The sequence below is a fragment of the Propithecus coquereli genome, unplaced genomic scaffold, assembly GCF_000956105.1.
Source record: "Propithecus coquereli isolate 6110/MARCELLA unplaced genomic scaffold, Pcoq_1.0 Scaffold28, whole genome shotgun sequence".
Lineage (NCBI taxonomy): Eukaryota > Metazoa > Chordata > Mammalia > Primates > Indriidae > Propithecus > Propithecus coquereli.
The window spans coordinates 3827376-3854012 of record NW_012148396.1 but is presented as its reverse complement, the minus strand read 5'-3'; the positions used below and the strand labels follow the sequence as shown (position 1 = coordinate 3854012).

General features: G+C 43.0%; 1 protein-coding gene across 1 annotated transcript in view; it reads left to right on the top strand.

The window, feature by feature from the left end:
* ZFAT (zinc finger and AT hook domain containing) overlaps positions 1-26637 on the top strand; it is a 168794-nt gene that overhangs the window by 120583 nt on the left and 21574 nt on the right. The window contains exons 12-14 of the mRNA XM_012648151.1: positions 8876-8994; positions 16620-16746; positions 19470-19600. Coding sequence (XP_012503605.1) covers positions 8876-8994; positions 16620-16746; positions 19470-19600 — 377 coding nt within the window. The remainder of the gene's footprint in view (positions 1-8875; positions 8995-16619; positions 16747-19469; positions 19601-26637) is intronic.

Genomic DNA, 26637 nt, shown 5'->3' with positions numbered 1-26637 from the left:
CTGCAGATGCTCAAGTCCCTGAAATTAAAATATTGGTGTAGCATGGCAGTAATACTCTCCAGGGATTAAGAGGATGTGGGGGTAAACCCACAACTAAAGGACATGGGGAGCATTGTAGCGGGGAAGGGCATGCCTTTAACCCTCGCTTGGGTGAGGCAAAGATATAAAATGTAACCATAATGTATGTACCCTCATAATACCCCGAAATAAAAAAAATGTAAACAAACATAAAGATGCAGTATTAAATCATAATCACATAACGTTAGAAAAAATATTGGTGTAGTATTTGCATACGAACTACACACAGCCTCTCGTATACTTTAAATCATCTCTAGATTACTTGTAATAGCTAATACAATGTAAATTCTAGGTGAATAGTTGTTATACTGTGTTTTTTAAATTTTGATTATTTTTTATTGTCATTGTTATTTTTTGAATATTTTCGATCTGCAATTGGTTGAATCCATGGATATAATGAACTGATGGATACAGAGGGCTGACTTGCCTACATACATACATGTATGTATGTGCATATGTACATGTGTATATGTGCATGTATACACATATAGGTATGTATGTATGTTTAAGCCCCACTCCCCTTCAAGAGACATGTTAAAGAAGGAGACAACTACATATCTCTTGGCTCTTAAAGAGACACTGTGCTATTGTAGCTTGGCAGGACAACAGTTTCTGAAATCAGATAGCTGGTTAAGTATGAACACAGCTTAGAAATCTCAGAAGCACAAAGTTCACACTGTTCTTATGTATATAAGACGGAAGGAGAAACTGGATTAAATTACTGTGTTTGGAAATGCTGAATTGTTTGGTAGCACTGAAATTTTTCATTTTCTTTAGATTAAATTCACATAATTTTCTCTATCCCACTTAGTTTTATTTCTTCTACTCCTCCAAAAATATCTTCGTGAAACTTTATAATTTCTTGTTTTGATGTAGAGAAAGATGTTTTAAAATAATAACATAGTAAAGAACCTTGAATAAAATTTAGTTTTCTCAAAATGATGTTACAGTTTCCTGAAACCAAATGCAGGGACTCCTTGTCCACCAACTGTGTTTAAACAGTGTCTCACTGTGACATGTGCAAAGCCATCTACTGCTGGAGAAGATTCTCCTGGCTGTGGTGCCACAGGGATTCTGGGGAGGGTGTCAGCGCGCAGTGCTGCAGAGGAGGTGGGGAAAAAGGCTAAAAAGGAGCCGAGACTTCCCAGGCCAGACAGCTCTGTTCTGTGTGGGTTTCCGGAGGATGATCCCATGGTATTTTCCACAGAATTTGGGCGGTTTTCCATGGGTACTAGAAACTTGCTGGGAATGGTGGCTGCTGGGCACCTGCCAGTGGTGGGCTGGAGAGAGGGGAAACCTGATTTGTGGCATTTACCAACTTCTGTGGTGTAAGTGCTTCTATCATGGCCAGTTTTAGGCTCCTGACCTGACATCATTGGATGTGGAGTTGGGGAGAGGTATGCACATTCGGCGTATGAGCTTGTGTAAGCTGGTTCCAGCGCATCTCTGCTCTGGAGGGCATAGGGTGATGTTGCCAGACTGCTGTCAGCTGGGCCCTCTGGATGCACCAACCCCTCAGAGCTCTGGTACCTTTTTAGTAATCAGGCTTGTACTGAGCACTATGCAAATATTTTACTCCCGGCTTATATTTTATATGCATCTGATCTTTGAAGGTGGATTCCTCTTAGCCATCTCTTGTTCATTAATATGGATCGAGGCATTCTCCCACACAAACGCACATTTCATGCTCTTTAAGGAAGACGTACTCGTATTGCTTCAGTGGGCCTGCCCCTTCCCTCCCCTTAAAATATGCATGATTAAGCTAGCTCAAGAACGGTTCTGTAAATCACAGACTGTGAGAGGCGTCAGATGCTTCAACACTAAGCTTTACAAATCCTTCGCGCACTTCTACAGCAAGTAGCAGGATGAAGATGGGGCTTAACAGGCTGGTCATCTTTCAGTGGCCTCCAAGCCTTCCCTCAAGTCTCTTAGGTTATTGGCACGAACACAGGCTCAGGAGTCAGATGGACCTGGGGCCAGGTTCGCTGATCACTGTGGCCCTTGGACTAGGCGCTTAACCTCTCTGAACCTGTTTACACACCTCCAAAGAGCAGGGGTGACAACCTGCATCAGCAATAGTTGCAAAGATTAGATATTATTCTCCAAGATTCCCAGACAGTGCCAACATGTAGTAAGTGCTTGAGAAATAGCTCAAATGTACTGTTATGTTTATCCACATACTTCTTCTTGCAACACGTACCTCTTGAGCTCCTACTGTGTGCCATGCTGAGCACTGGGATTTGGTGTCAAGCAAGGCAGCCACATGGTGGCCTTTATGGTTCTTACTGCCCAGGCTGGGGATAAGGGCTAGACAGCTCCTACCAAGGCTCCATGTTCTGGCCTCTAGCAGAAAGTACACATCCCTTTCAGCTGTGCCCAGGGAGCTTACAGGAAGAGAGCTGCTTCTCCCAAAGGCTGAGCCACCTTCTCTGTGGTCCCTGATTTTAAAGAGTCATTGAGGTAAGGGTGGGTCATCGAGACAAGAGAAGCTGTGAGAGGAGTAGTATCGGGGAGAAGGCTTCGTTTGGGGCATCTGCTGAAATCTTTGTTATTTTTGAAGTGCTGTATTAGAAGAATGTCAATATGTATGCGTATGTACCTTGGATGTATCTTTGTATCTTAGTTTTTCATGCCAGATTTAGGGAAAATAGCAAAGCAGAAAATCCAGAAACTATCAGTAACCCAAAAGTCATGTATTTGATTTTTGGACATTTTTATTTTAAAATTGTTTTGAAGCTGGACACGGTGGCTCAGGCCTGTAATCCCAGCACTTTGAGAGGCTGAGGTGGGAAGATCACTTGAAGCCAGGAATTCAAGGCTGCAACCACTGCACTCTAGCCTGGGTGACAGAGCAAGACCCTGTCTCTAAAATAAAGAAAAAACAAAATTTAAAAAAGTCGTTTCTGTTAGGGCCCAGATTCAATAAATTATTGGTGGATGTTTGCAATGAGTGGTAAAGTAATGTAATGCTGTGTTATTGATTGTTATTTTGTATGTTAATTTCTCTCCCACAGAGGCCCTGTGAGGTTGGTATTGTCATTCCTGTTGTAAAATTAGGAAACAAAGGAAGGGAAAGTGACTGACCCCAAGTCATAAGAAGCAAGTGGCTAAGCCAAATCCAGTCTCCTGATTCAGCATCTGGTGCCTTGCCACTCACACATCTGATGTCCCCTAACCTTTGTAGGAATTTGCACCAATTAAAGAGGAAAAAGCAGAGGCATGGTCCTACTCTACGATACTGATTAGGTCACATTTGCTGGTGGCCATATAGTAATGTGTTCAAAGGTCGCACACATGAGGTGCTGTTTACTGTCTCTTATTTCTTTGTCCCCAAAGTCAGTTGCTAATCTGCCCAAGGCTGACTCTGGAACCTGTCTCTCTTGCCAGCCCTTCCTTGTGCTTATCCAGAGGGTCTCAGATCCCAAGATTTTGGGGAGCATGGGGTGATGGGAAGGACTCACTTACTGTTTACTGAGTGTTTGTAATTGGGGTTCAGGACATCAGCCTGGCTAATAATAAAATGCACTTTGTTTCCTCCACTGTATTTTCCCTTATGGTCTTTTTCCTGAGGATCCTGTGGGAAGGGTGACTGCATTTGAGACAGGATTCAGGTATCCCTGGGTTCCATTGCTGGATGGAATCTAACCGCATACTGTGTCGCCAGGAACCTCTACCCCAGTGCTTGCATATGATTTTCACTTGATTATAATACTTATTATCCCTAAGCATTGCCTAGTTCTGGGCTGGGGCTCTGTATGGGCCCTACGGGAGGCAGTGAGTTAAGAGACAATAAGAGGCCGGGCATGGTGGCTCCTGGCTATAATCCCAGCACTTTGGGAGGCTGAGTTGGGAGGATCATGTGAGGCCAGAAGTTTAAGATTAGCCTGGCAATATAGTGAGACTCCATCAGTACAAAAGAAAAAAAAAGACAACAGGAAATGAGAATGTCAACAAAGTCCTATTCTATATTTCACTCATTACTCTTACAAAATAAAATTACTCTGTATTCACTTTGCTTTGATAATTAACCTCTTTTGTTTTAGTTATCCTTTAGTCCCTGTGTTAGTTTCCGATGGCGGCTGAAACAAATCACCACAAACTTGGCCGTGACTTAAAACAACTCAAATTTATTATCTTAGTTCTGAAGGTCCAAAGTGAGTCTCACCAAGTTAAAATCAAGGTGCTAAGGAACTTGTATTCCTTGTGCAGACTCCAGGGGAGGATCCACTTTCTCACCTTTTCCTGCTCCTTGAGGCTGCCCATGTGCCTCGGCTTCCAGCCCCTCCCTCCATCCTCCCTCCAGCCAGCAGTGGCCAGTGGAGTCTTTCTCACATTGCATCACTGTGATCTTCTGCTTTCCTCTCATAACGACCTGTGATTATATTAGGCCCACTCAGACAATCCAGAATAATCCCCCCACCCCAGGATCCTTAGCTGAACCACATCTGCGAAGTGTCTTTTGTCATGTATGGTAACATGGTCACGTGTTCTGGGGAGTAGGATATGGCTGTCTTTTAGGGGCCCATTATTCTGCCTGCTGCATGCGGTGCCTTTTCAAAGGTTATGAGCTTTAGCATTTTTACTTTAGTAGAAGAGAACACTAAGACCTGGGGTTTAAGGAAGTCTTGGGTCGTGTGAGCGCATGCCAGACTCATCTCCTCTCACTCCCCACCCAGCGTTCCACGCTGCCCCTGGAGTTATGTTATTGAAAATGAAATTGAATTTTCAATAATGTCAAGCACTACATAGGAGCACAAATATTTTCATGCCTAAAACTCCCTAGAATATATTGCCTTCCAAAAAGAGCAAAGGATACCACAATCGATTTTTAAAATTACTCCTGAAATTTTATATTTTTGCCTGGTTAATCAGCCCACTTGAGGAAACTGTGATCTGAGGGCTTGTAGTTTTTATGGTGTGCACTTAATGTCAATGCTGTGAGTAAATCCACGCGTCTTCCACTGACCTTTACTGTGCATTGCCTAAGAACTCAATGAATTGCAATAGAAATTAATGTCTCTCAGCTCTGATGTCAATTAACTGGCATAGTTACACATTTGGTCTATTACATATTTTCATTTGTTCTTTAATTAAAGTCACTGTGGCAAAGGTTGAAGTTTTAATTAATGTGAGGGCATTATCATATTAAGTTTAATTTAAACATAATATAAGAATGTTTTCTTCTCTAAATTAGTTTTCATTAAAGAGAGCCCCAGAAGGAATCTTTAATTTCATTTAGAAGCCTAAAATGTAGTTCGGTTTTGTTCACGGTCACATATTAAGTCTTTATAGGAGAAGCATTGTCAGTTTAGCCAAAAAAAGTAGAAGTCCTCACACCTTGGAGTGTTTTAGAAGATGATCATAGGAAAAGATACCATTTTAGGTGATTATAATAATAAGTGACAAAAAAGGAGGTTAAAAACTAAGTTTAATTATCCTCTGGGCAAGAAAGAACAAGCCCATTTGGTTTTGCCTAACAAAAGGTGCAGTGTTTTTGAGTTTCAGAAAATAAACATCCATTCAAGCTGCCTTTTCTGGAGAATATTCTGAAACGTAAGAGTTTGGTGCCCGTTGCCAGCCCTTTTGCCAACGGCAGGAGCCACCTGCCTCTGCCCTCTGTCTCTGTCAGGCCCGCTGTGCGCTCTCACACGCTCCCAGGGCAGGGACCTGAAAGCAGAGAGCAGGAGGTGCTGGGGATGCGTGTAGGCCTGCAGGTTGGCTATTGTTTATGCTAATGATTGGAGAATCACCCGCCATCTCAGTTGGTAAGACGAGAAAATGCTCTGTTGAGATTTCACTGACATAGGATCGATTTAGGAGGTTGAGCACCCCACGACTGCATCTGGAAATGATTAAATTGTGTGATAGAACCCCATGAGATTGACATGGTCCTTCTATAATTTGTCCAGACAACCTTGATGTCAGTGCAGAATTCCTCTACTTCTTCCTCTATGCCCATGAGCAGTACATAAATACAGCAGCCTGAGATACACTCAGTGGTCAGCTCAGCTCTTTTGCTGCCTAAGCATAAGCATCTTGGTCACTTGTTCACATGTGCATTGGAGAAATGGGATACTTTTGGACATCACTGGATATGCATGTCAGGGATACAGAAGGGACTGAGGGCTTTAGGACTCCAAACAGAGGATGAGAGCCTGCACAGGAGTTTGTCAGAGAGATGCCGGTAGCAGAACCAGGAACGAGTGATGTCACTGAAGCCCAGGAAGAAAATGGATTTTGGCTGGTGGCTGTAGTCAACGTTGCCTTACAACGCACAGACGTCACACTGGGCAGCAGCACAGCCGAGGTTAAGGGCGTGAAACCTGGAGTCAGATTCAGTTCTTAGTTTTACAGCCTCACAAAGTTTACTTTACTGTGGAGCCTCTGTATTAAACAAGGCAAGCATGCCTCTGTGCTTGGGCTGATTGTGACGAAAGCGAGACTTAATGTGTTGGACTTAATGTCTGACACCTGATAACTGCCCCGTGAGTGGAAGATGTATGATGTTAGTGGTGGTGGTGGTGGTGGTGGTGGTGGTGGTACTGGTAGTAAGATGAAGAGTGAAAAATGTTTGTTGGATTAACCAACGTGGAAGTCAGTTGATCCTGACATGTGCAGTGCCAGGAAAGGTTCAGGCACAGGAAGTATGTGCCATGGTGTGAGGCGGAGCTTCTCAGCATCGCGGCTGCTGACAGTCGGGCCAGATCACCCCGTGTTGTGGGGCTGTCCTTTGCGTTGTAGGGTGTTCAGTAGTATCCTTGGGCCCTACACACCAGATGCCAGGAGCCCTCCCCCCAGCTGTGACAACTGAAAGCTTCTCTAGACATTGCATGTTAGGTCACCCCCAGTCGAGAACCACTGGCCTAAGTAATGAACAAAGAAGTGATGACTTCATAATAGTTTTCTGGTTTAGATTTCTAATCTTAATTTCAGCAATTTTTTTGAATAGGGCACTCTCTCTCCTGTGGAATAAAATTTAAAAGATACAGGAGGATGGTTAGTGGAAACTGGCCCTCCTCTGCTTGCCCATTGTCCACTCAGGAGTAGCTGATAACACCATACTCTGGTGAGGTCTTGGAAGTAGAGACTCCACTGAATCCCAGCTGTGAAGGAAGGAGGAGGACAGGGCTGTACCCAGGCAGCTTAGTGGGCCGGCCTACCTGGCTTCCTTCCTTCCTTTCTTCCTTCCGTCTTCCCTCCCTTCCTCCCTTCCTCCCCTCTTTGGAGAGGGAAACAGAGTTAGAAGGGCGAGGGGCAAGTTGGGAGAAAATGGGAGAGGATGCAAACAGGAGAAGCTTCCAAAGTCAAAGAATAACGGTAGCTCCAGTGAGAGAGAGCAAGAGGGCTGGCGGTCATTAGAGTGGGATGTTTGGATTGAGCCCCATGCATGGTGCTAAATAATCATGTGAATGAAATTTCACACAGGTAGTGAAGTGATAAGTAAAGTTCTTGGGTAACTGTGAGATGGTGCATTAAAGTCACTTGACCCTGGGGTGGAGAGGGCAGGTGCCAAAGTTCCTGATGGGCGTGGCCCTGTGAGCAGGAGGGGCAAACCAGGAGATGCTCCTCCTCTGCAGGGGAGAGGGTGCCACTGCCCTGCTCTGTCCTGCCCTGGCCTCCTCCTCCCTTGGGGCTCGTGAGCCTGAGTGGCCTCTGCTCAAAGGGCAGAGAAAGGAGCAAGCTCTCTCTGATGAGGCCAATGTTGGGAATTTTGTTGTCCAGGAGTTCTGAGTCTTTAGGATACAGTGGGAGGACTGGTGTGGACAGGACAAGCCATGGGGTCAGAGAGAGAAAGCAGAGCAGAAGCTGGGTGCGTGGCAGGGGAGGACACGGGTCAGGGAGCTCTTGACTCAGGAGTGACCTGCTGGAATCGGTTAGCCTCAAAGTTCCAGACAGCTGAAGTCATGGGGACTTTGTGAGGGCAGCCACTGCCCAGGCCCAGCTCAGCAGGGAGGCCTGATAGTGCCAGCAGTTGGTCTGGCTTAGTCCAGTGGCCTGGAGGCCCGACTCCAGGACCATAGTGAGCCTCCTGAGGCTGGACTTTGCTTCTGAAGGCACAATCTGTTCAGAGAGAGTTTTCTCCAGGCTCCAATTGAGCTACTGCTTCTGATATAATTGTAAAAAGATAGTCTTTTGTGTGACTCTCCAATTTTGGTATTTTTTTTTTTTAACCTAGAAACCTAGAGTTTTATATTCTCTTAATTAAAGCATCCAAACACTTCCCAGAACATGTGCAAAATTTAATCAGTTCAATAAATAGTGCCATTTCAGGATGTGACCAGCTTTTTAATTTATTCTTTACTGGGAAATTTACGTGGGAGTATATATGAATGACTTAGCTTCTGATGTGAAGGAGACTGAGAATCTGGCTCCTGCTCTTAGTGTTTTGGGACAAAAGAGATTGAGAAAAGTAGCCATTGCCATTTTTATTTTCTAAATTATGTTTTATTTACAAATGAAAAAAATGAAAGAACAATTTAAGCCACGTATCCACATGGTCGGGAATTATGTTACTCATCTTAGTTCCCTCTGTCACTTAAACTGTCAAGCACATGATAGGTTCTCTGTAAATGCTTATTCAATAAATGAAAAAAGTACATTAATTTTTAAAATCTCTGCCCTGGAAAACATAACACACTGTGTTGCTGTTGTGTTCCAGTGCTAAGGTAAGCTTGGATTGAATGTAAGTGCTGGAGACAAAATAATACACTTTTTCCATTTGAGGCATTTAGATAGGAGGAACTGTTGCATTTTTATGTGCAATGCCATGTCTTCTTACCTCTGTCTTTGCTTTCAGGTGGCTTGAAGTGCCCTGTGTGCAGCTTTGTGTATGGCACCAAATGGGAGTTCAACAGGCACTTGAAGAACAAACATGGCTTGAAGGTGGTGGAAATTGATGGAGACCCCAAGTGGGAGGTAACTTTTTAGAGTGTGGTATTGATCTTGACATTTCTAAGCACGAATAACAAACCAGGCAAGCCCAACTACTGGGCACAGACAGCTATTTCTTAGAGCATTGGATTTTCTGGTTGGGAATTTCTGAAACCTTTTCAAATTAAATCTCGTGGCCGAGGGGTATAAACCAGGTGAGATGTGGGCTATGCATGTGAATTCTTATTCTGAATTGAATTTAGACTCTTTGGTGAAGGTTCGTATTGACCTCATTGACATTTTTACTTCTGTTATTTACAAATCAGAGTTTCAGATGTTGTACCTGAAAAGAGAATGGAAGGCAAGGAGTATATTGCCCTCCTTACCAAGGGAGTTGGGAGGGCTCCCTTTCTTGGTGCTAGGCCCTACTCTCCCTCTGTGGGAAGGCGTGTGCTGCCGCTTGCCTTCTTTGTTTTTCCCCTTAGGAGCTGGGACTAGTCATCTGGCTGAAAATACATCTGTAGTACAAGAGCCAGGAGCCATCTCTCTCTTCAAATACTGGTGTCACTCCCATGGACTAATCGCAGTTACCTAAGGCAGGATTTCTCAGACTCAGTGCTATTGACATTTTGGTCTGGATAGTTCTTTGGTGTGGAGTGCTGTCCTGTGCCTTGTAGGAAGTTTAGCTGCATTTCTGGCTTCTTCCCACTACTTACCAGTACCATGATTCCCCCTCCCCCACACTGGATTCATCCAAAAACATCTCAAGACATTACCAATGTTCAGTGTTCCCTGGGGTCAAAATCCCACCCAGCTGATGTAAGGACTTTACAAAGGGTCCAGTGATTAAGAGTAAAGGGTTTTAAACAGAATCCACAGCACCTGAAAGAAAAGATAATACATTATTACCATGCGAGGATTATTCTGGAAGAGTGAGTTCAAGAGGAGTTAATGTGTTAATATAGTTTATTGTAATAATAGAACTAGAGAGAAAAATGAAATGGTCATCACCATAGATGCAGGAAAGATGCTTGAAAAAATTCAGTATTCACCGATGAAAAACAGTCAATAACACAGAATTTGATGGCTGTATCCCTAAGACGAAAAAAAATATACATGACTCAGCCCCAGACATTAGCATCTTATTTCATTGGGAAACATTAGACGGTTTCCACTGAAGTCGGAAGTAAGATAAGTGTGCCCCGCAGCTCTGCTGCATGCACTGTAGCATTGTGTCGTGGGCATCGGCCAGTGTGGTTAGACAAGGCAAAGCAAACACAGACATAGAACTGGAAGGGAAGAAATAAAAGCATCTCTAATTGCATGTGATAGGATTATATTAATATTTTTAGGAAATCCCAAAGAATGAATGAAAAACCAATACAAACAATAAGCAGCAGACAAAAAGTCAACATACACAATCAGCAGCATATATACACACACATTTATGTATATATATAAAATAGATATGTCTATACCTGTATATACATACACATATATATACACATATATAAAATAAGTTAGAATGGAAGCAAAAACCCTATTTATTATAGGAAACAAAACCCAGATAAATCAAGGCATAAACCTAACAAGAAATGTCCAAAATGTAAATGTGGAAACTATAAAACACTCCTGAAACAGACATAAATTTAGAGTTGAGCACATGGATAGGAATATTTAACATCATAAAGATGTTAATATTCCTGAAGGTCATTTATACAATAATTTATCAATGTAATATGATCAAAATAAAAATACCATTAGATTTTTTTCTGGAGCTAATCAAGTCCAATTTCTAAAGTTCATTTATGAATAAATAGCTAGGAAAATCTTGGGAAAAACATCAGTGTCAGGAGAAACCTACCAGATACTATAACATGATATGAAACCTTCATAACTAAGACTGTATGTTATTTGTGCATGAATAGATGGTCTAATGAAACAGAGTAGAAAATTTAGAATAGATCTAGTGATATACGGAAATTTATTATATGATAAAGATGGTGTCTCCAGTTGGTAGGAGAATGGTGGGCTTTTTAATAAATGATGTAGTATAACCAAATAACCATATGAGAAAAGATAAAACCGGATCTGTTTTTCATAACTTATATAAGACAAATTTCAAAAGGATCAGAGATTTAAACATAAAAACAGAAATACTTCACAAATGCTAAAATAAAAGATGAGCGAATTCATCTATAAACTGAGAGTGTGGAGAACTTTCCTAACTATAATTTGAAATCCAGATTTAATAAGGGAAAAGATTGAAAAATATTGACTACATGAAAAAATTTTTAAAGTCTTATGGAAAAGAGCTCATAAATAAGCAAAAAGATAAATGATAAAAATATTTTTGTCATATTGTAGAAATTAATATCTTTATTCTATAGAAGCCCTGTTAAAATAGTGAAGAGGAAGATCAACAACCCAATAGAAAAATAGGCAAGAGATTAGAAAGGTTCAGAGAAAAAGAAATGTAAATATCTGCATACATATCTCAAATATCTGCATACGTGATCAGCCTCACACATAGTAAAAGAAATGTTAATTAAAACTAGACTGAGATAGAATTTCTCACCTATTAGATTGACAGTAATCGAAAAGTTTAGTGTCATCTTTGCTGGAGAGGCTAGAGGGAAGGAAATCTGCTCTCATACGTTGCTGCTGGGAATGTAAAATGGTCCAACCCTATAAGGGAATAACAATATGTAGCAAAATTACACATGTAGTTCTTTATCCATTAACTAAACAATCCCACTGTTAGGAAACAATTTCAAAGTTACACTGGATAAAATGAGAAAAGATGTCTGCACAAGGTATTCATTGCAGTGCTGTTGATAGTAGTATGTGGCTGGAAACAACCTAGTGTCCATCAACGAGAGGCTGGGTGAATGCCTTACGTACAACTTACACGGTACAGAACCATGCAGCTGTGGGAGGGAAGAAAGGATGTCTCTGTGGTTTGCCTGATCTGCAGGGCAGTGTTAAGTGAAAAAAGTGAGGTGAAGAACAGTGTGTGCACGTGTACTGTGTTTATATTTTTAGAAAAAGTTGAAAGATAAACAAAAAACTTGAAAAAAGAGCATACGTGGCAAATGAATCTTTGTTACAAATGAATGACATAATCACACTGGAGGGAGTGGGGACAAAAGGAGCTGAATTTGGTAACTTTGGAAGATAGTTGACTGGATACTCTTAGGCTAAAGAAAAAAGCACTATAGACAAGTGCTGTGACCTAGTTAGAAATGTATTTCTCATAGCAGTGTGGGTTAGTAATTCTGAACCCATTTATGCATGGATTATGATTGAAAAAATAAGTAAATACATCGTAGATAATGGGAGCCAGTTTTCTCATTGCTGGAGAAAGAAGTTACAAATAAATGTTAGGGGCACAGCTGGCATGAACCCGGTAGCTGTGAGTCAGACGTTGCACTATCACCATAAGCTCACGTTAAAAAGAACCTATGTGCTGTAGATGGTTAGTATACATACATGAATTTCCTGACTTTTTGTTTTAGAGGGCTAGAAGCAGTGACACTCTGGCAGCAGTGCCCACATCTTGGTTTGTAATAACATTCTCCAATAAAAGGAACCAGGTCCCTTGAACAAGTGGTTGATTCCAAGGGTGAGGAAGAACATATACAAGATGATCCTGGAACACCTTGTGGTGCTGGAAAGTAATGACACGTTCAATCCATCAATCGATAAAATAAAGATGGCTACACATATGTCAAAAGAACAGAGGAGACAGCCTGAAAGGGCTCCCAGTGACCAAAGCTACAAGAATTTGAGTATCAAAAGCAATATCTGTGAGTCCATGCTGATATAAATAAATGATTGAATAAATAAATAATAAGGAACTACTCTTCCCCACAAACGAATTCTGATTAATAACTGTAGAAGGAATGAGAGAAATAGAAAACACCAGTAGAATAGCACAGAAACAGCTGCAGCAGGCGAGATCCATTGATGAATGCTGAAATTATTAATAGCAGGCAAAAGTTTAAGGAGAAACAGGATATTTGCATAATCTCAAACTATTTCCAAGTATTTATTAATTACAAAGGGAAAAGTAGGAACCCTTAACCAAGTGATCAAGGCTGGCATCATCAGTGATAAAACGTTCTGACATCATGTATCACCTGTTGCGGTATGATGAGAAGGGCACTTCACCTTGAGGTATTCTTCGCAAAAGTCCTCAACCCCAGTCTAATTATGCAAACCCACCAGATAAATCCAAATGACGTGTGTGGTCAAATACTGACCCATACTTCTGAAACATGTCAAGGTCATAAAAGACAAGGAAGGACTGAGGAACTGTCACGGATGGGCGGAGGCTGTGAGGCATGAGGACTAAGTGCTCTGTGGGATGCAGGATTGAGTCCTGGAACCGAAAAAGGACACTAATGAAAAAACTGGAGGAATCTGGATAAATCCTGTGGTTTAGTTGGTAGTGTTGCGCCAGTGTTAATTTCTTAGTTTTGATGGTTTTGCAATGATTAAGTAAGATGTTGAAGGGTAAAGGGTCTATAGGAAGTCTGTGTTGTACTATCTTTGCGGTTCTTGTGTAAGTTAGAAAAAATAAAAAATGTGGACGTTGTACATAGGGAAGGGAGGCAGAGAACAAGATGGAACGGATGAGGGCCGGGGTAAGATTAAATTAACATACCCTGTGGTGTAGATTTGACTCTGATACCATGAAAATGTTTTATATAATAATAAAAACAAAATTAACTTTTTAAAAAAGCAAGTCTTAAAATGAAATGATCCTAACTGTATATCAAATTGGTGGCATAACTATACAGAGAGGAACTATTTCAAGAGGTTTCAAAGCAGTCATTCGATTGCACCCCCCTAATGTGTTATAACCTAAGGGCAAAGAGAACTGCAACAACTGCACTGTTTTCAGTTATTCTATTGGTGGTAGGGATGATATTATAATTCTGAGGCTGTTGTTAGTGTTTATTAACCACAGTGAAACACATAAAATGAGTTTAATTCCATGAGCTTATACTGATATTTGGAAAAGAACAATTCAGTCACCTTTGTAAGATGGTAGAGAATCAACTCTTTGAACTTGAAAATTGGTAAATTAAGGCCAAGAATCAACCAATTATTCTACTTTTAAAAAAAAAACTAAGCATAACCAAACATTTGATGAGGGGAAGTTTTCCTTTAGAATTATTTCAGCTAACACATGAAAAATTAGAATATTACCATTTTTCAACTTTCTAATGATGTCAAAGATCTAGCAATGGTCATTAGTTATGACCAACATTACAAAAAAAGAGACAACCGCACAGTATGTGTCTCCTGAAGGGATTACACAATATAACCCATGAAACATTCTTGTTAAAAGAGACCCTGAATCTGATTAAGCTTTTACATTTATGTCTAACTACTAATTTACAGAAAATACGGTGGACAGAGGACCATGTTATTGATTTCATGGTGATGCAATCAGCAAAATTCAGGTTATTGAAAGCCATGTAAGGCAAACAGCCTGCCTTCCTCAACAATTAAACTTCAAAGGGGGAAAATGTCAGAAATGGAGGAAGGGCATAGAGAGTTTTAGTCTTAGAAGACATATCAGTTCTAATGTGTGACCCTCATTTAGATGTGAGTTGAACAAACTTGAAAATTAGATAATTGGAAAAATTTGAACATTGCCTAGATACTTGATGATATTGAGGACTCGTTAAGTTTTTGAGTGTGACAGTGGCATTGTAGTTATGTTTTGGAAGAGTTTTATTTTTTAGAGATTCTGAAATATTTATAGAAGAAACGATGATTTCTGGATTTGCTTCAAAATAATCCAAGAGCAGGGCATGGAGTGTGTGGGTGCCTAGGGGAGGAAAGACTGGCCATGAGTTGATAATTGTTGAAATTGGTTGATGGGTACATGGAGGTTTATTATACTTACCTTGCTGCTTTTATGTGTTTGAAATTTTTTATAATTTTTTTTTAAGTAGGAGCTTTGGAGTCTGACAGATTTTACTTTGAATCCTATCTCTGTCACCTGTAAACTGCTTGACCTGGAGCCATGGTTTAACCTTTGTGGCTTCGGTGTTCTTATCCATACAGGAGGCTGATAGTACTTGAGAGATTGAAGGGATTGAGAGAAACCATGTGTAAGACGCTAACGTCTATATCTAACCCCCAGTAAACCCTGAGAAAATGGCAGCTATCACGATTGTTGCTGACGATGATGGCATCATCAACTTCACATCTTCATCTATGCTAAAACAATAACTTGGTGTTTCAAGTTCATACTGCAAGAATTTACTCTTTATTAACAAAAATAGATGTTGGAATGTCAATTCCTGATGTAAAACTTGGTTAGTCGATGCTTTTGTAAATGCATGCAATGATATCCCTTTCCCCAAGGGCCTCACTTCCAGCAGATTTGAACACCTCAAACAGAGCTACAGACTCACCAAAAATAGTTGACAGAAAGCCATGTACTTGATGCCATAGTGAGATAACAGAGCAGGCAGCAAGGTGGGCATGGGGTGGTCACCAGTGCAATAACTAGCTGCCTATTACAGCAGTGCGTGCTGTCACCTGACTCCCAGGAATGCCTTGCAAAGAGCACCATCCTTCCTGAAAGTGATTATTATGCAGCATTTTCCCAGAATGAGGAGAAACCATTTAGTGTGCATCCTGTCCTTTCATAGGCTAAGGCATTGCTTGGATCCAGTGTTGGCTAATATGCCACTTAATAGTACTTAAAAGAAAATATTCTTCTTTTTGTTCATTTATGCATTCATCAAATATTTATTGGATATCTACTATATGTCAGGTTGGAAACACCAAAATGAACTCGGCCAGTTGGCTGTAAAAGAATAATTATATGCTATTCCGAACCTCTATGTCATTACTGATAAGTGCTTATAGAGCATAACTTGACTTCTATAAATTTTGTCTCAAGTCCTCTTTTCTGTTCTTCATTGGTGACATTCGTGTGTCCTGCCTGATAGTTTTGCTTGCACTCCCCTTCCCTTCTAGAAAAAAAATGTTATTAACATCTAGTTCTGTGAAAATTCTGTTACACCTTTTCTCTCCTTGAGGTACAAGGTACCTCTGAATGTCGCTTTTGCTCCTCCTACTCTCACAAATCCTGATTTTGCACAAATATATTTCTTGCAGTCAGTTTTGTTTCTCACACCTTCATATAAAAATAAGAATGGCACGAATAGCTAAGATTTACTGAATTTTTACCGCATGCCAGGACCCGTGCTTTCCATCTGTGATGGAATCACCCATCCTCTCCTTTCCACCATTAGCTTCCCAGGTGCTGTGCCGCTCCTTCTGCTGGCCACGTGGCCCCAGGCACCTATGTAAGGGGCAGAGTAGATGCAGCGTTGGGAGCTGAGCTCTTCAAATATCTAGTTATGAACAGCATGCTCTGTTCCCAACCACAAGAGTGTGCGCCAAGGAGCTTTCCACCAAAGCTGGTTTTAAAAAGGCTTGGTACTTGTAAAGAGAAGGTTTCTCTTTGGGAAGTATATTTATCGGAGCAACTGGTTTCTCAGGGATGCCAGGTAAATGAGATGTTGCAAAGTATTGCTTTCTTATGTGCATTTGTTTTGTCTTAATACATTATCCTGCAACTTCTGGGCAACAATTGTTCTTTTAGAAGGTCATTTAGGTATTATGTTTTTATTTAGACAGCAACAGAAGCTCCTGAGGAACCCTCCACCCAGTATCTCCACATCGCAGAGGCTGAAGAAGATGTTCAGGGGACACAGGCAGCAGTGGCCGCGCTCCAGGACCTGAGATACACCTCTGAAAGTGGTGAGGGGGCATGCCCTGGCTTCCTTTGACACCTCAGAACTGGTCTTCACTAGACATGCTGATTGAATACATTTGCAAATGAATGATGTCCATGGGGTTGATCTACTTTAAAATCCCTGACTGTGGAAGCAGTCCCATTGTCAGGCACCAGAGATGTTCCAGAAATTAGACATGTTCTAGAATTAGAGGAGAAGTGGGGCTTTATAACAGGGTTGCAAGGTTTTCCCAAATCTCAGCGTGTTTAAGTCTCAGAACAACCTTGTGAGAGAAGCAGCTCTTACTCTTTTCACTTCACAGATACACAAGGTCAGGTCACTTTTCACTGTTAATGGGTGGCAGAGGGTCACCCACTTTTGGGAGTTGGTGCTGGTGCTGGGATCTAGGTCTTCTGACACCTCGCTGGAGCATTGTCCTGTTCCATGCTTCCTCGTGGTCACCTACTCGAGGGGGCTTATTGCAGAGTCCACAGGGGCTGGGTGGGCAGTGGCAGTGGGTGGCATGGGCTCAGTGGGACATGGAGAGTGGCCAAGACTGTGGTTCAGTGGGGGAGTCACCTCGCAGACCTGTGGGCCCAGGATTGCTCACTCCCCCAGTTCTTCTCAAAAGGCCCAATCAGGATTTTTACACCAAATGTTATGATTTTCAAATGTTAAATCAATTTAAAAACCAAATAAACCATTCTGCCAGCCTAGAGGCAATTGGAGCATTATGCTTAGAAAATGGTTTTTCTTTATGCTCTTTTAAAAATACACAGAACACAAGTTAATGTTACACACCACAGCCCTGCAGGTATTAGGGGCAGAAGCCAAGCAGGTGGGACCAGAAGGGAGCGCCAGGCCAGGTGAAATGGGGTGGGAAATCGAAGAGTTAGGAAAGCACCATTTTGCCCAGTTCCTAAGTCCCTCAATCCCAGATTGTGAGAAGGCTGCGCAGAAAACTCGCTGGGCCCTTCAGTTTAGGAAAGATTAATTGGCAGGGCTGTGTTCACTGCCTGCTGTGCTGGAGGGAATGGGGAGGCAGCGCTTGCACTTGTGCAGACGGGAGAGTGGAGGCCCAGGCTGGTAAATGTGGCTCCCAGCACTGAGGCCCTGTGAGAACTTGAGTTTCCCTCCTTAATGTTCAGTGACGTCAGTGATTACTCAAGAAAGACCTGCAAAATGCAGCCTGGCTTTATCCCCTCACAAGCACACACGTGTACGTGTGCATGTACACACACACATACTCTCTCTCTCTCCCTGTCACTCCTTCTGAAAGCCCTTCAATGTCTGTCCTTGCAGCTCAACAAGCTGGGCCCACCTGCCGTGGCTCCTGGCTGCCTGCGCTGCCCCGTCTCTGCGTCTCACCACCCCACTCTGGGCTGCGCCGCCTTTGGTCGGGTGCTGCAGTTCTCAGCATGGGTGTACGCTCCAGTGCTCCCTGGAGTGTGGCCTGGTCCCTTGCCCCTCACAACATGTTTTCTGCCCAACTCATCCTCATCTTCAGTACTTGGATCGTGTATCACCTACTGAGAACCCACCTAACTCATCATCACTGTTGCCCCAATTGCCCTCTAGACACAGGACCCTACTGAGTGCTGTAATGGTCTGCTTGTGAGTCTGCTCAGGAGCCTGCAGGCACGGGAAGGATAAGGGGGAGTGTGAGGTCTTTGTCGGTATTCCCACTGTGAACAGCAGTTTCCGGCTGACAGGGCTTGATAAATGGTTGCTGAAGTAGTAAATGGATGAGGAATTAGAACCTCGCCTCAATGAGATGTACAGGTAAACGTTTTAGTCCTTGGATGTTTGAAGTGGTCGGCCACAAGACACGTGCGTCATCTCCCCTGAGGGGGATGTGCTGGGGAGTGCGTTGTGAATATGCACAGGTCGTCTCCCACTCACATGCTGCAGCCCACCCTTCAAGTGGAACATGTTGAATCCCCCTTCTCTGATCTCTTATCGATTGACCCACATTGGAATGTAGCCCACAAAAAGCTGCCCATGAGGGTGCACACTTTGGCAGAGACTCATAATGTTGTGCTAACATGGAGATCAAGCAGTAATTTCCCTTTCAGTAAATTAATGATCAGGGTCAGGGTGCGCTCTGGAGGGTTACAGATGGCCAGACAGATGGTGAGAGCAGGCGGGGCACACTAAATAGCTGCCCTGGTGATATGGATTCCAGGCTTTTGAGATGATTAAAATAGAACCCCAAGCTTAAACTGGTTTGGAATTCTAAAGCCCACTGGGTAATTGAGACACCCCTGGATGTTTTGCCCGTAACTTGTGGAATTTACTTGGCACACTTTCACTGGCCACTGCCCACATGCCCAAGGGACACTGACTGTGCAGTTGAACACGTCACTGGCACCCTATGGGGGTTCCACTTGGAGAGGCTGTCTTTGTGCCTTGAAGTTAGGATTCAGAACACATGTTCTTAAGTTCTGGCTTTGTGATATAATTGACCCAATGCCCCAAGTGACAGATGTATGAAACGGGGGTAATATCACAATGTCATCTTCTCACAGTGCTGCTTGGGGTTTTGAGATGTTCTTATAGAAAATGCTTTGTAAGCTGTAAAGTACCACACAGATTATCTCTGTTGTCAAAATGAGTGATTACGGAGGACCTGTGTGTCCTCTGGGGAAAGCATCACCTGTGAGAATGGAGGGGCTGGGCTGGTTTTGCATTTTCTGTCCTTCAGTGCCAGGGGCCTGAATGGTGTCCTGTTTGCTTATTCCTCATCAGGTGACCGATTTGACCCCACAGCCGTAAACATCCTGCAGCAGATCATCGAGCTGGGCACCGAGACCCATGATGCCACTGCTCTTGCCTCGGTGGTTGCCATGGCACCAGGGACGGTGACTCTGGTCAAGCAGGTGAGACCCTCCCCATAAGTGCTCATCCCTCATGTGCACCACACCTCGTTTTCTCCTGCCCTCATGTGTCTTTAATTCACCTAAGGTGGAATGTGGAATGAAGTTGGTCTGGTCTCATGCATCTTCTTGTTCTACGTCTGATCATTACGGGATTGTGTCTTCAATAGCTCTATATGTGGGAGTGTGTTTTGGGGAGAGGTATACCATATTTCAAAAAAATTCTAGAAACCATTCATCTCCTTTCAAAGAATTCCAGAGTGATGGGGAGTATGGTGTGGACCATTTAGACACATCCATGGCAAAAAGTAGCCCTCGGTGCCTGAGGCCCCACCGTAGTGAGATGTGTGGATAGTGAGATGTGTGGATAGTGAGATGTGTGGGAGTGGCCAGAGAAGCCAGGAGGGTTTCTCAGTGGGCCACCCTCCTTAAATGGTAGTGACACCCAGCCATGTCAGCACCGGATGCTGCACTGATGGGAGGAGAATGCTCAGGTGTGGAATAAAAGTTACTCTGCTTAATTAATAGTTGTACCGTTTGGCTCGTTTCCTCTTCTATCCTCAGTGGAGACTTTACCATCTGTTAAAATGCAGCATGTTTGATAATTAGATCATCCTTTGTATCTGTTTATGCCTATCTCTCTGTCTGCTATCTCCTTCATTTTACAAAAGATTTAAGCTGGCTTTCACAAATACTTTAAAAAGAAAAAACAAAAACAGTACATGCATCAGAACTGGGTAAATATGTAATTTAAAATCAGACTTCAAGTTCATGGAGAAAGTTGAAATGGAGACCATAGAGTTTTACACAGTTGGCCACTCTTTTCCAGCAAAGCATGAAATTCGGGCCCAGAAACTCTCTGGGGGAATTCGTATTGGTTCACTCACTAAGTGCACTGAGTGCCCACTGTTGTCAGGCAGTGTTCCTGTGGCCAGGGTTCCAGGAGAGAAGCAGCGTCCGCCATTACTGTGGTTACTTGCTAGTGGGGAAAAAGATAAAACCCAAACAAATCAGTACTGTATAAAGGATCTCAAATGCTGAGCAGGTGCTGTAGAGAAAAGTTAAATAAGGAAAGGGGAGCGGGAGGCTGGCCGAGGAGTGTGGGTCGGGGCTATTTTATAAAGGGCTGTTGGGGAAGATCTCCCTGACATTTGAGGAGAGACCTGGTGGAGGTGTGGTTTACTAGAGTCATCTGAATTTGACTATAAATTTGTTACTGAATTTTGTAACAGAAAACAAGGAAGCATTAAACAGCTAACTTAGGAAAGGGGTAAGCTTTTGTTGACATTAGTAGATGAAGATATTTCTTAATGAAGCTGTCATGGCGGGATCCCTGAGTAATGTGTCCCTGTTGACCTGATAAGTCAGGAGGGGACATCCCAATGCCCTTTCCATGATTGTCCCAGAAGTATGCCCAGGGCACAGTGCAAAGCATGAAATCCAGGCCAAGTAATTCCCTGGGGGAAATTAGTACATTCTAGTGTAACTCTGGATTTCTTGATCAATACACTAGACTTAGCGTGTCTAGATGAATGTTTGGGTTGCATGTCCTAAAAACCCTCCTCCATAGTGGTCTTCTGTGTTTTGCGCAGAGCGGCAGGCAATCAACGTTTCAGTCTGTAGTGACCTGGTATTCTGCATTGGCTGAGAACAGGCTCAAACACTTCCAGGCTAAATACTTTTTAGCTTTTCTTGGTATTTACTAGGTTGTAATCTAGATTGTTGTATAAATCTTTTTTGAAACTCCTTGATTGCATCTTGGCATATGGAGTCCTGAGCTGGACATGAGATTTCAGAAAGGGTCTAATTGGGACAGTATGAGGAAGACTTTGGGTGTTTCATACATGCTAAATCCTTTGGACAATGCAGGAAGGTGCTACTGATTGTGATTTGTGTCGTCTTTCTAAGCACTGGATTGATTTGCTGCTACCCAGGGACATGATTTATTGAGCATAGCAGGCAACATGGTGATACACCAGGGAGGTCACAGGGTTTGGGATACAGCTTAGATATGCTTCCAGGCATTAGACTGACAGCAGGACAAAGGAAGAGGCAGATAAGCATCCGGTACAAGCGGTGTAAACAAGTCAACTGTGTTCACAGGAGGAGAAAACAGAGGCACCCTTCGCAGGATCTTCTTATTGCAAACACAGGGCTAAGAGTGATGCTGTTGAACACAGTTGTGAGTAACTGCATTTGGAAATGTTCCCTAAGAAGGTGTGTGTCCTAGTCACTATCTTGTCTGCCTGGCCGGCACCTAGCTCACGGCAGCTGTTGATAAATGATGGATAGGAGAGTGGACGGATGGCCTGATGGGCAGGTAGATGTTAAGTACCCACTCCTATAGCAAAGGGATTGCAATGTTTCAGGTTCTCCCAGGTGAAAGAATGCCGTCTATTTCAATTGTCCTATCATTTAAATTGAAATACAGCTATTTTTATTAAAGAAATTGGTTTCAATTTTTTTCTTTCAATTAAACTCTGGTTTAGGATTTTTCAGTTGTGAAATTACATCCGCTTAATGAGTGTGCTGAAGCCATTGAAATGTGAACTCTAGTGCACCTGTTGGAAAGCAGTGAAGCTCTCTACTGTGTGGGGAACACCTGGATGTTAGGGATTTCCTCTTGCTTCAACCCTAGACATCGCACAGCGTAGTTCAATAAATGTTTATGAAATGGAATTGGCTAGGCTGTGGGTTTCATGTTTCGCTTCTCCAATTATATCCTGTAAATCAGTGCTGGAGAGAAAAAGCAAGAATTGCCCCAGCATAAAGTATTAATGTATGATGTATATAGCAGAACAAATGTTTAAAATTACTATTGGATAGCATATTTGAGATCTTTTCAAAGTTTCCTGTTGTATATACAGCTTCTACAAGGCCAAAAATGAATTCTAGGTTGTATATGAGTCGATGGTTTTGGATTTCAAGATTTTTAAAAATTTCAAAATTTCTTTCCCATGTAAACAGATATATGCTCTGTTTATAATTTTGTTTTCCCGATTTATTAATGTTAGTTGAAAAGAATCATATGTATCAAAATTCATCAATAATAATTCAAAGTGATTAATCCCAAATCTTTTTGGGTTTTTGGTTTCTGGGATAAAAGTAGTGGAGGCCAGGCAGGTGGGCTGAGAGTGTTGGAAAGGAGAGGTCTAGGAAAAAACTGGTTTATTCTTGTTCTTTAAAGAGACTTGGAAAAGATTTGTCCCATAATTTAGACCATTTAAATTCTCCGTTGAATGCAGAAACGTGTCCTCAGTGACTCCTCGTCACTTCTCTCTTTTCTCAAATGTCAGCATTAAAAACAGATTCATAAAGATCAAGCATTTCAAAATGCTCAGAAAGAACCTTTGTGTACCCCTCTCCAGCCTGGCAGAAGGAGCCAGGTGAGAACTTAAATACAATTAAGTGTGGGTGGGTGTGTGTGTGTGTGTTAAGACCAGTTTTCATTAAATAAATTGGTTTCTTTTTTCTTTTCTTTTTGTTAAATCTTTTTTTTTTATTTCAGCATATTATGGGGGTACAAATGTATAGGTTACGTATATTGCCCTTGTCCCCCCACCCCCGAAGTCAGAGCTTCAAGCGTGTCCATCCCCCAGACAGTGCTTGCTTTTATGAGGAAGAAATTTATATTTGATTAATAAAACTGCCTACATAGGTAGATGTAAGACCTGTCAGCACAGGAAATGCTATCATGAGTATCTCTGAGTCAAAATTAGTTTTTTAAAGGAAAGGAAAAACCTAAGAAAATAATAACAGCAACAGTCGTCATCACCATTGGCTCATGGCTTCAGTCACTTGTGGCTGTGCTTATGGATTAAATTTTATTTGAGAAGATAAAAGTAACATTTATGATTTACAGTCGTTCATTCCACAGCATTTACTGAGCAGTTGCGGCGTGTTCGATCCCTGGATGTATCAGTTTCCTATTGCCACTGTCACAAATTACCATAAACTTAGTGTCTTAAAACAGCACAAACTTATTATCTTACAATTCTGGAGGTCAGAAGTCTGAAGTTGATCTCCCTGTGCTAAAATCGAGGTTTCGAGAGAGCTACCTTCCTCCTGGGAAGGATTCCTTTCTGGCCTGTTCCAGCACCTAGAGGCCACCTGCATTCCTCCACCCAGGGCCCCCTTCCTCCATCTTCGGAGCCGGCAAGGGCAGGTCATCTCACCTCCTGTCACTCTGACCTCTGTTCCCGACCCTCTGACCCCCCTTTTGTCAGGACCCTTCTGATTATACTGGACCTGCCTAGATAATCTAGGATTATCCACATGGGATAATCCCCCCGTTGCCAGATCTTTAATGTAATCACACCTGCAGAGCCCCTTTCGCCATGAGAGGTGACGTATTCACAGGCTCCAGCATTAGGACATGGATGTCTTCTGCAGGGGAGCATTGTTCTGTCTACCATGCTGGGCTACAGAGTCAAGATAGTTCCTGCTCTCAAGAGGCAAATAGTGATGGGAATGATTTATTCTTTCACTCAACAAATACTCTTGGAGCTGCTCCTGTCAGCCAAGTGCTGTTCTCAGCACTTGGGATATTTCAGTAAACAAATTAGGTAAACGATATGGTTAGGAGCTTAAATTTTAATTGAGGGAGATAGCTAATGCACATATGTGTAATAAATAAGTAAATTATAATAATATGTTAGAAGTAAAAAGTACAATAGGAAAAAGAACAAGCAGAGCTGGTCAAAAGGTCTGGAAGATGCAGACCTGAAACAGGCAGTTCCAATCAAGAGTGACAAATGCTTCAGGGAGGTAGCCCAGGACCCCCAGAGCACTCTGGGGGAACCAGGGGGTGGCCCAGTGTGAGCCTGGGTCTGGGGTGGGGGCATATGCTGAGCAGGGAGGGATCGGTGGATGCTGTGGTATCTGAAAAGAGCCTTGGAGGGTAGACAGGCATTGGATGGGGCAGGAGCTGGTGGCCGGTGCAGGCTGGATTACTGGAGGTAGAAGAGGCCCCACTTGGGGCAGTGACTTGCCTTGTTGTAACCATGGGCCAGAGATTCTGAGTCCCGGAAGCACCTCTGCCTGGTTTCTCACTTCAGCCTGCTCCAAATCCAAATAGCCTATGGCTTTATGTCACTTCTGAGGGCACGATGTCCTTTTGCTGTGGGCTTCCTGACCTATAGTACCCCTCTTGAAGTCGGATTGGCATTTTCAGCAAATCACAATTTCTAGGTTCTTCCAAACAGTGAATCTGCATTGAGCGCTCCTGGCATTTAACAGAACAATTGGTACCTCTCTCCGACTGTTACTGACGTTCGTCATAGCCCCTGGTTTCTGGGTCCGCCATGCCAGCAGCTGCACCCTGCCCTTTCTCCTCTTCCTCAGGGCGTTGATCATGAGTAATAACGACACCTCATGATGACACAGTATCTTCCTTTTAAGAAGGTCCAGATGATTTAACACGATGATTTTATGGTAATCCAGGTCTTTTTGAGTGTTAAAAAAAAGTTTGCATTGTTTTTTATTGCTGAGGGTTTACCCCTAAACAGCAGATGAGAGAGCTGGGTGCATTGTGTGGTGTCAGCCTCTGAGGGTGGGGAGGGCCCTTTTGGGAGAAGATCCCTGGGCTGCAAGCAAAGTGGTGCGGATCATTTATTCATCGTGTTGCTTTCAAAAACAAAATAGCCTTTTAGTCCACGTGCCACGAGTGAATAGGCCAGGACATTTCCTGTGTACAAGGGCTCCCCTGATGCCTCAGCTGATGGCGTTATTCCAGTTTGATGGCTGACAGGTTTGAGACCCAGAAAGAGCCAGTGTTTTAGCTTGAGGTCAAAGGCAGGAAGAAAACCTGTGTCCCAGCTCAAAGGCCATTAGGGAGGAAGAATTTTTTCTTATTTAGGGGGAGGGTCAGCCCTTTCCTTCTGTTCAGGCCTTCACCTGATTGGGTAAGGCCCACCCACACTAGGGGGCACAATCTGCTTTACCCAGTCTACCAATTTAAGTGTTAATCTGTCCCAAAAAACACCCTCACAGCCATACCTAAAATAACCTGTGACTAGGTATCTGGGCACCCCATAACCTAGACAAGTTGACATATAAATAAAACTATTAATATCACACACGTACAAGTGTGTTTCAGATTGTGAGGGTCTCTTTGTCATTGGAAGGGTATTAGTTACTCCAGGGGTAAAATTCTCAGTTGTCACAGAAAGGATTTTGATTTACAGATTTCATGGTGATTTAGTGTCTTCCAGAAAGTAGACATATGTTGGTAGATTCATATTTCTATCAAAATTGATATTTTGGTTCAAGGTTCAGGAATCAGCTCCGTCTTGGTGATTCCTTGAGAGAGTCACAATTGAGGAGATGCTGGCATAGCCCATCAACCTCCTCACTGAGCAATGTCACTCCACTCTATCCTCCTGGTCACAGCAAGCGAATCACTGTTGTCACTGCCTCCCGTGGGAGGAGACATAGCAGCAGCAACTGTTAGCGGTACTCTGTGTTGGCAGGCCCGTGTCTGTCCACATGGGGCCTCTCGCCTGCAGCCCAGGGGTTGGCCACCTCTGGCTCTTGTGCCTGCGGGAGGGGGAGTCCTGCCTACTGCCTGTTTCTGGTTCTCTTCCGTGTCCCCTGGGGTGGTCTTGCCAGTCCCCTCTTCTGTTCGTTGTTTCCCTCAATGTGCTAGATGCTTCCAAGCTGTCTGCAGTGCCTCCGTGGCAGGGAACACCGGGAAGGAGCGATGAAGACTGCCTCAGACCTGCAGGCACCGGCCCACTTCCCCCAGGCAGACCCTCAGCCTGGCACTGTGCAAATTTGTGCTGACATAATCTTGTTCAGAATCCCAAGTGATCCCCTCATGTGCTTTAACTGCCGATTAAGCAAAAAAAAAAAAAAAAGAAGAAGAAAAGAAAAAAAGCAGGAATCCCAGCTTTGCCCAAATCAATCCACCTTCTCCTAGCTGTGTCCACACAACTTTTGTCATCTTGGGGCGGTCCCCGTGGAGGTTGGCAGTAGAGGCTGAGGTTGAGGAAGTGTCGGTCTGGAGGAGAGGCGGGGGCAGAGCCTCTCCCTGGGCAGCG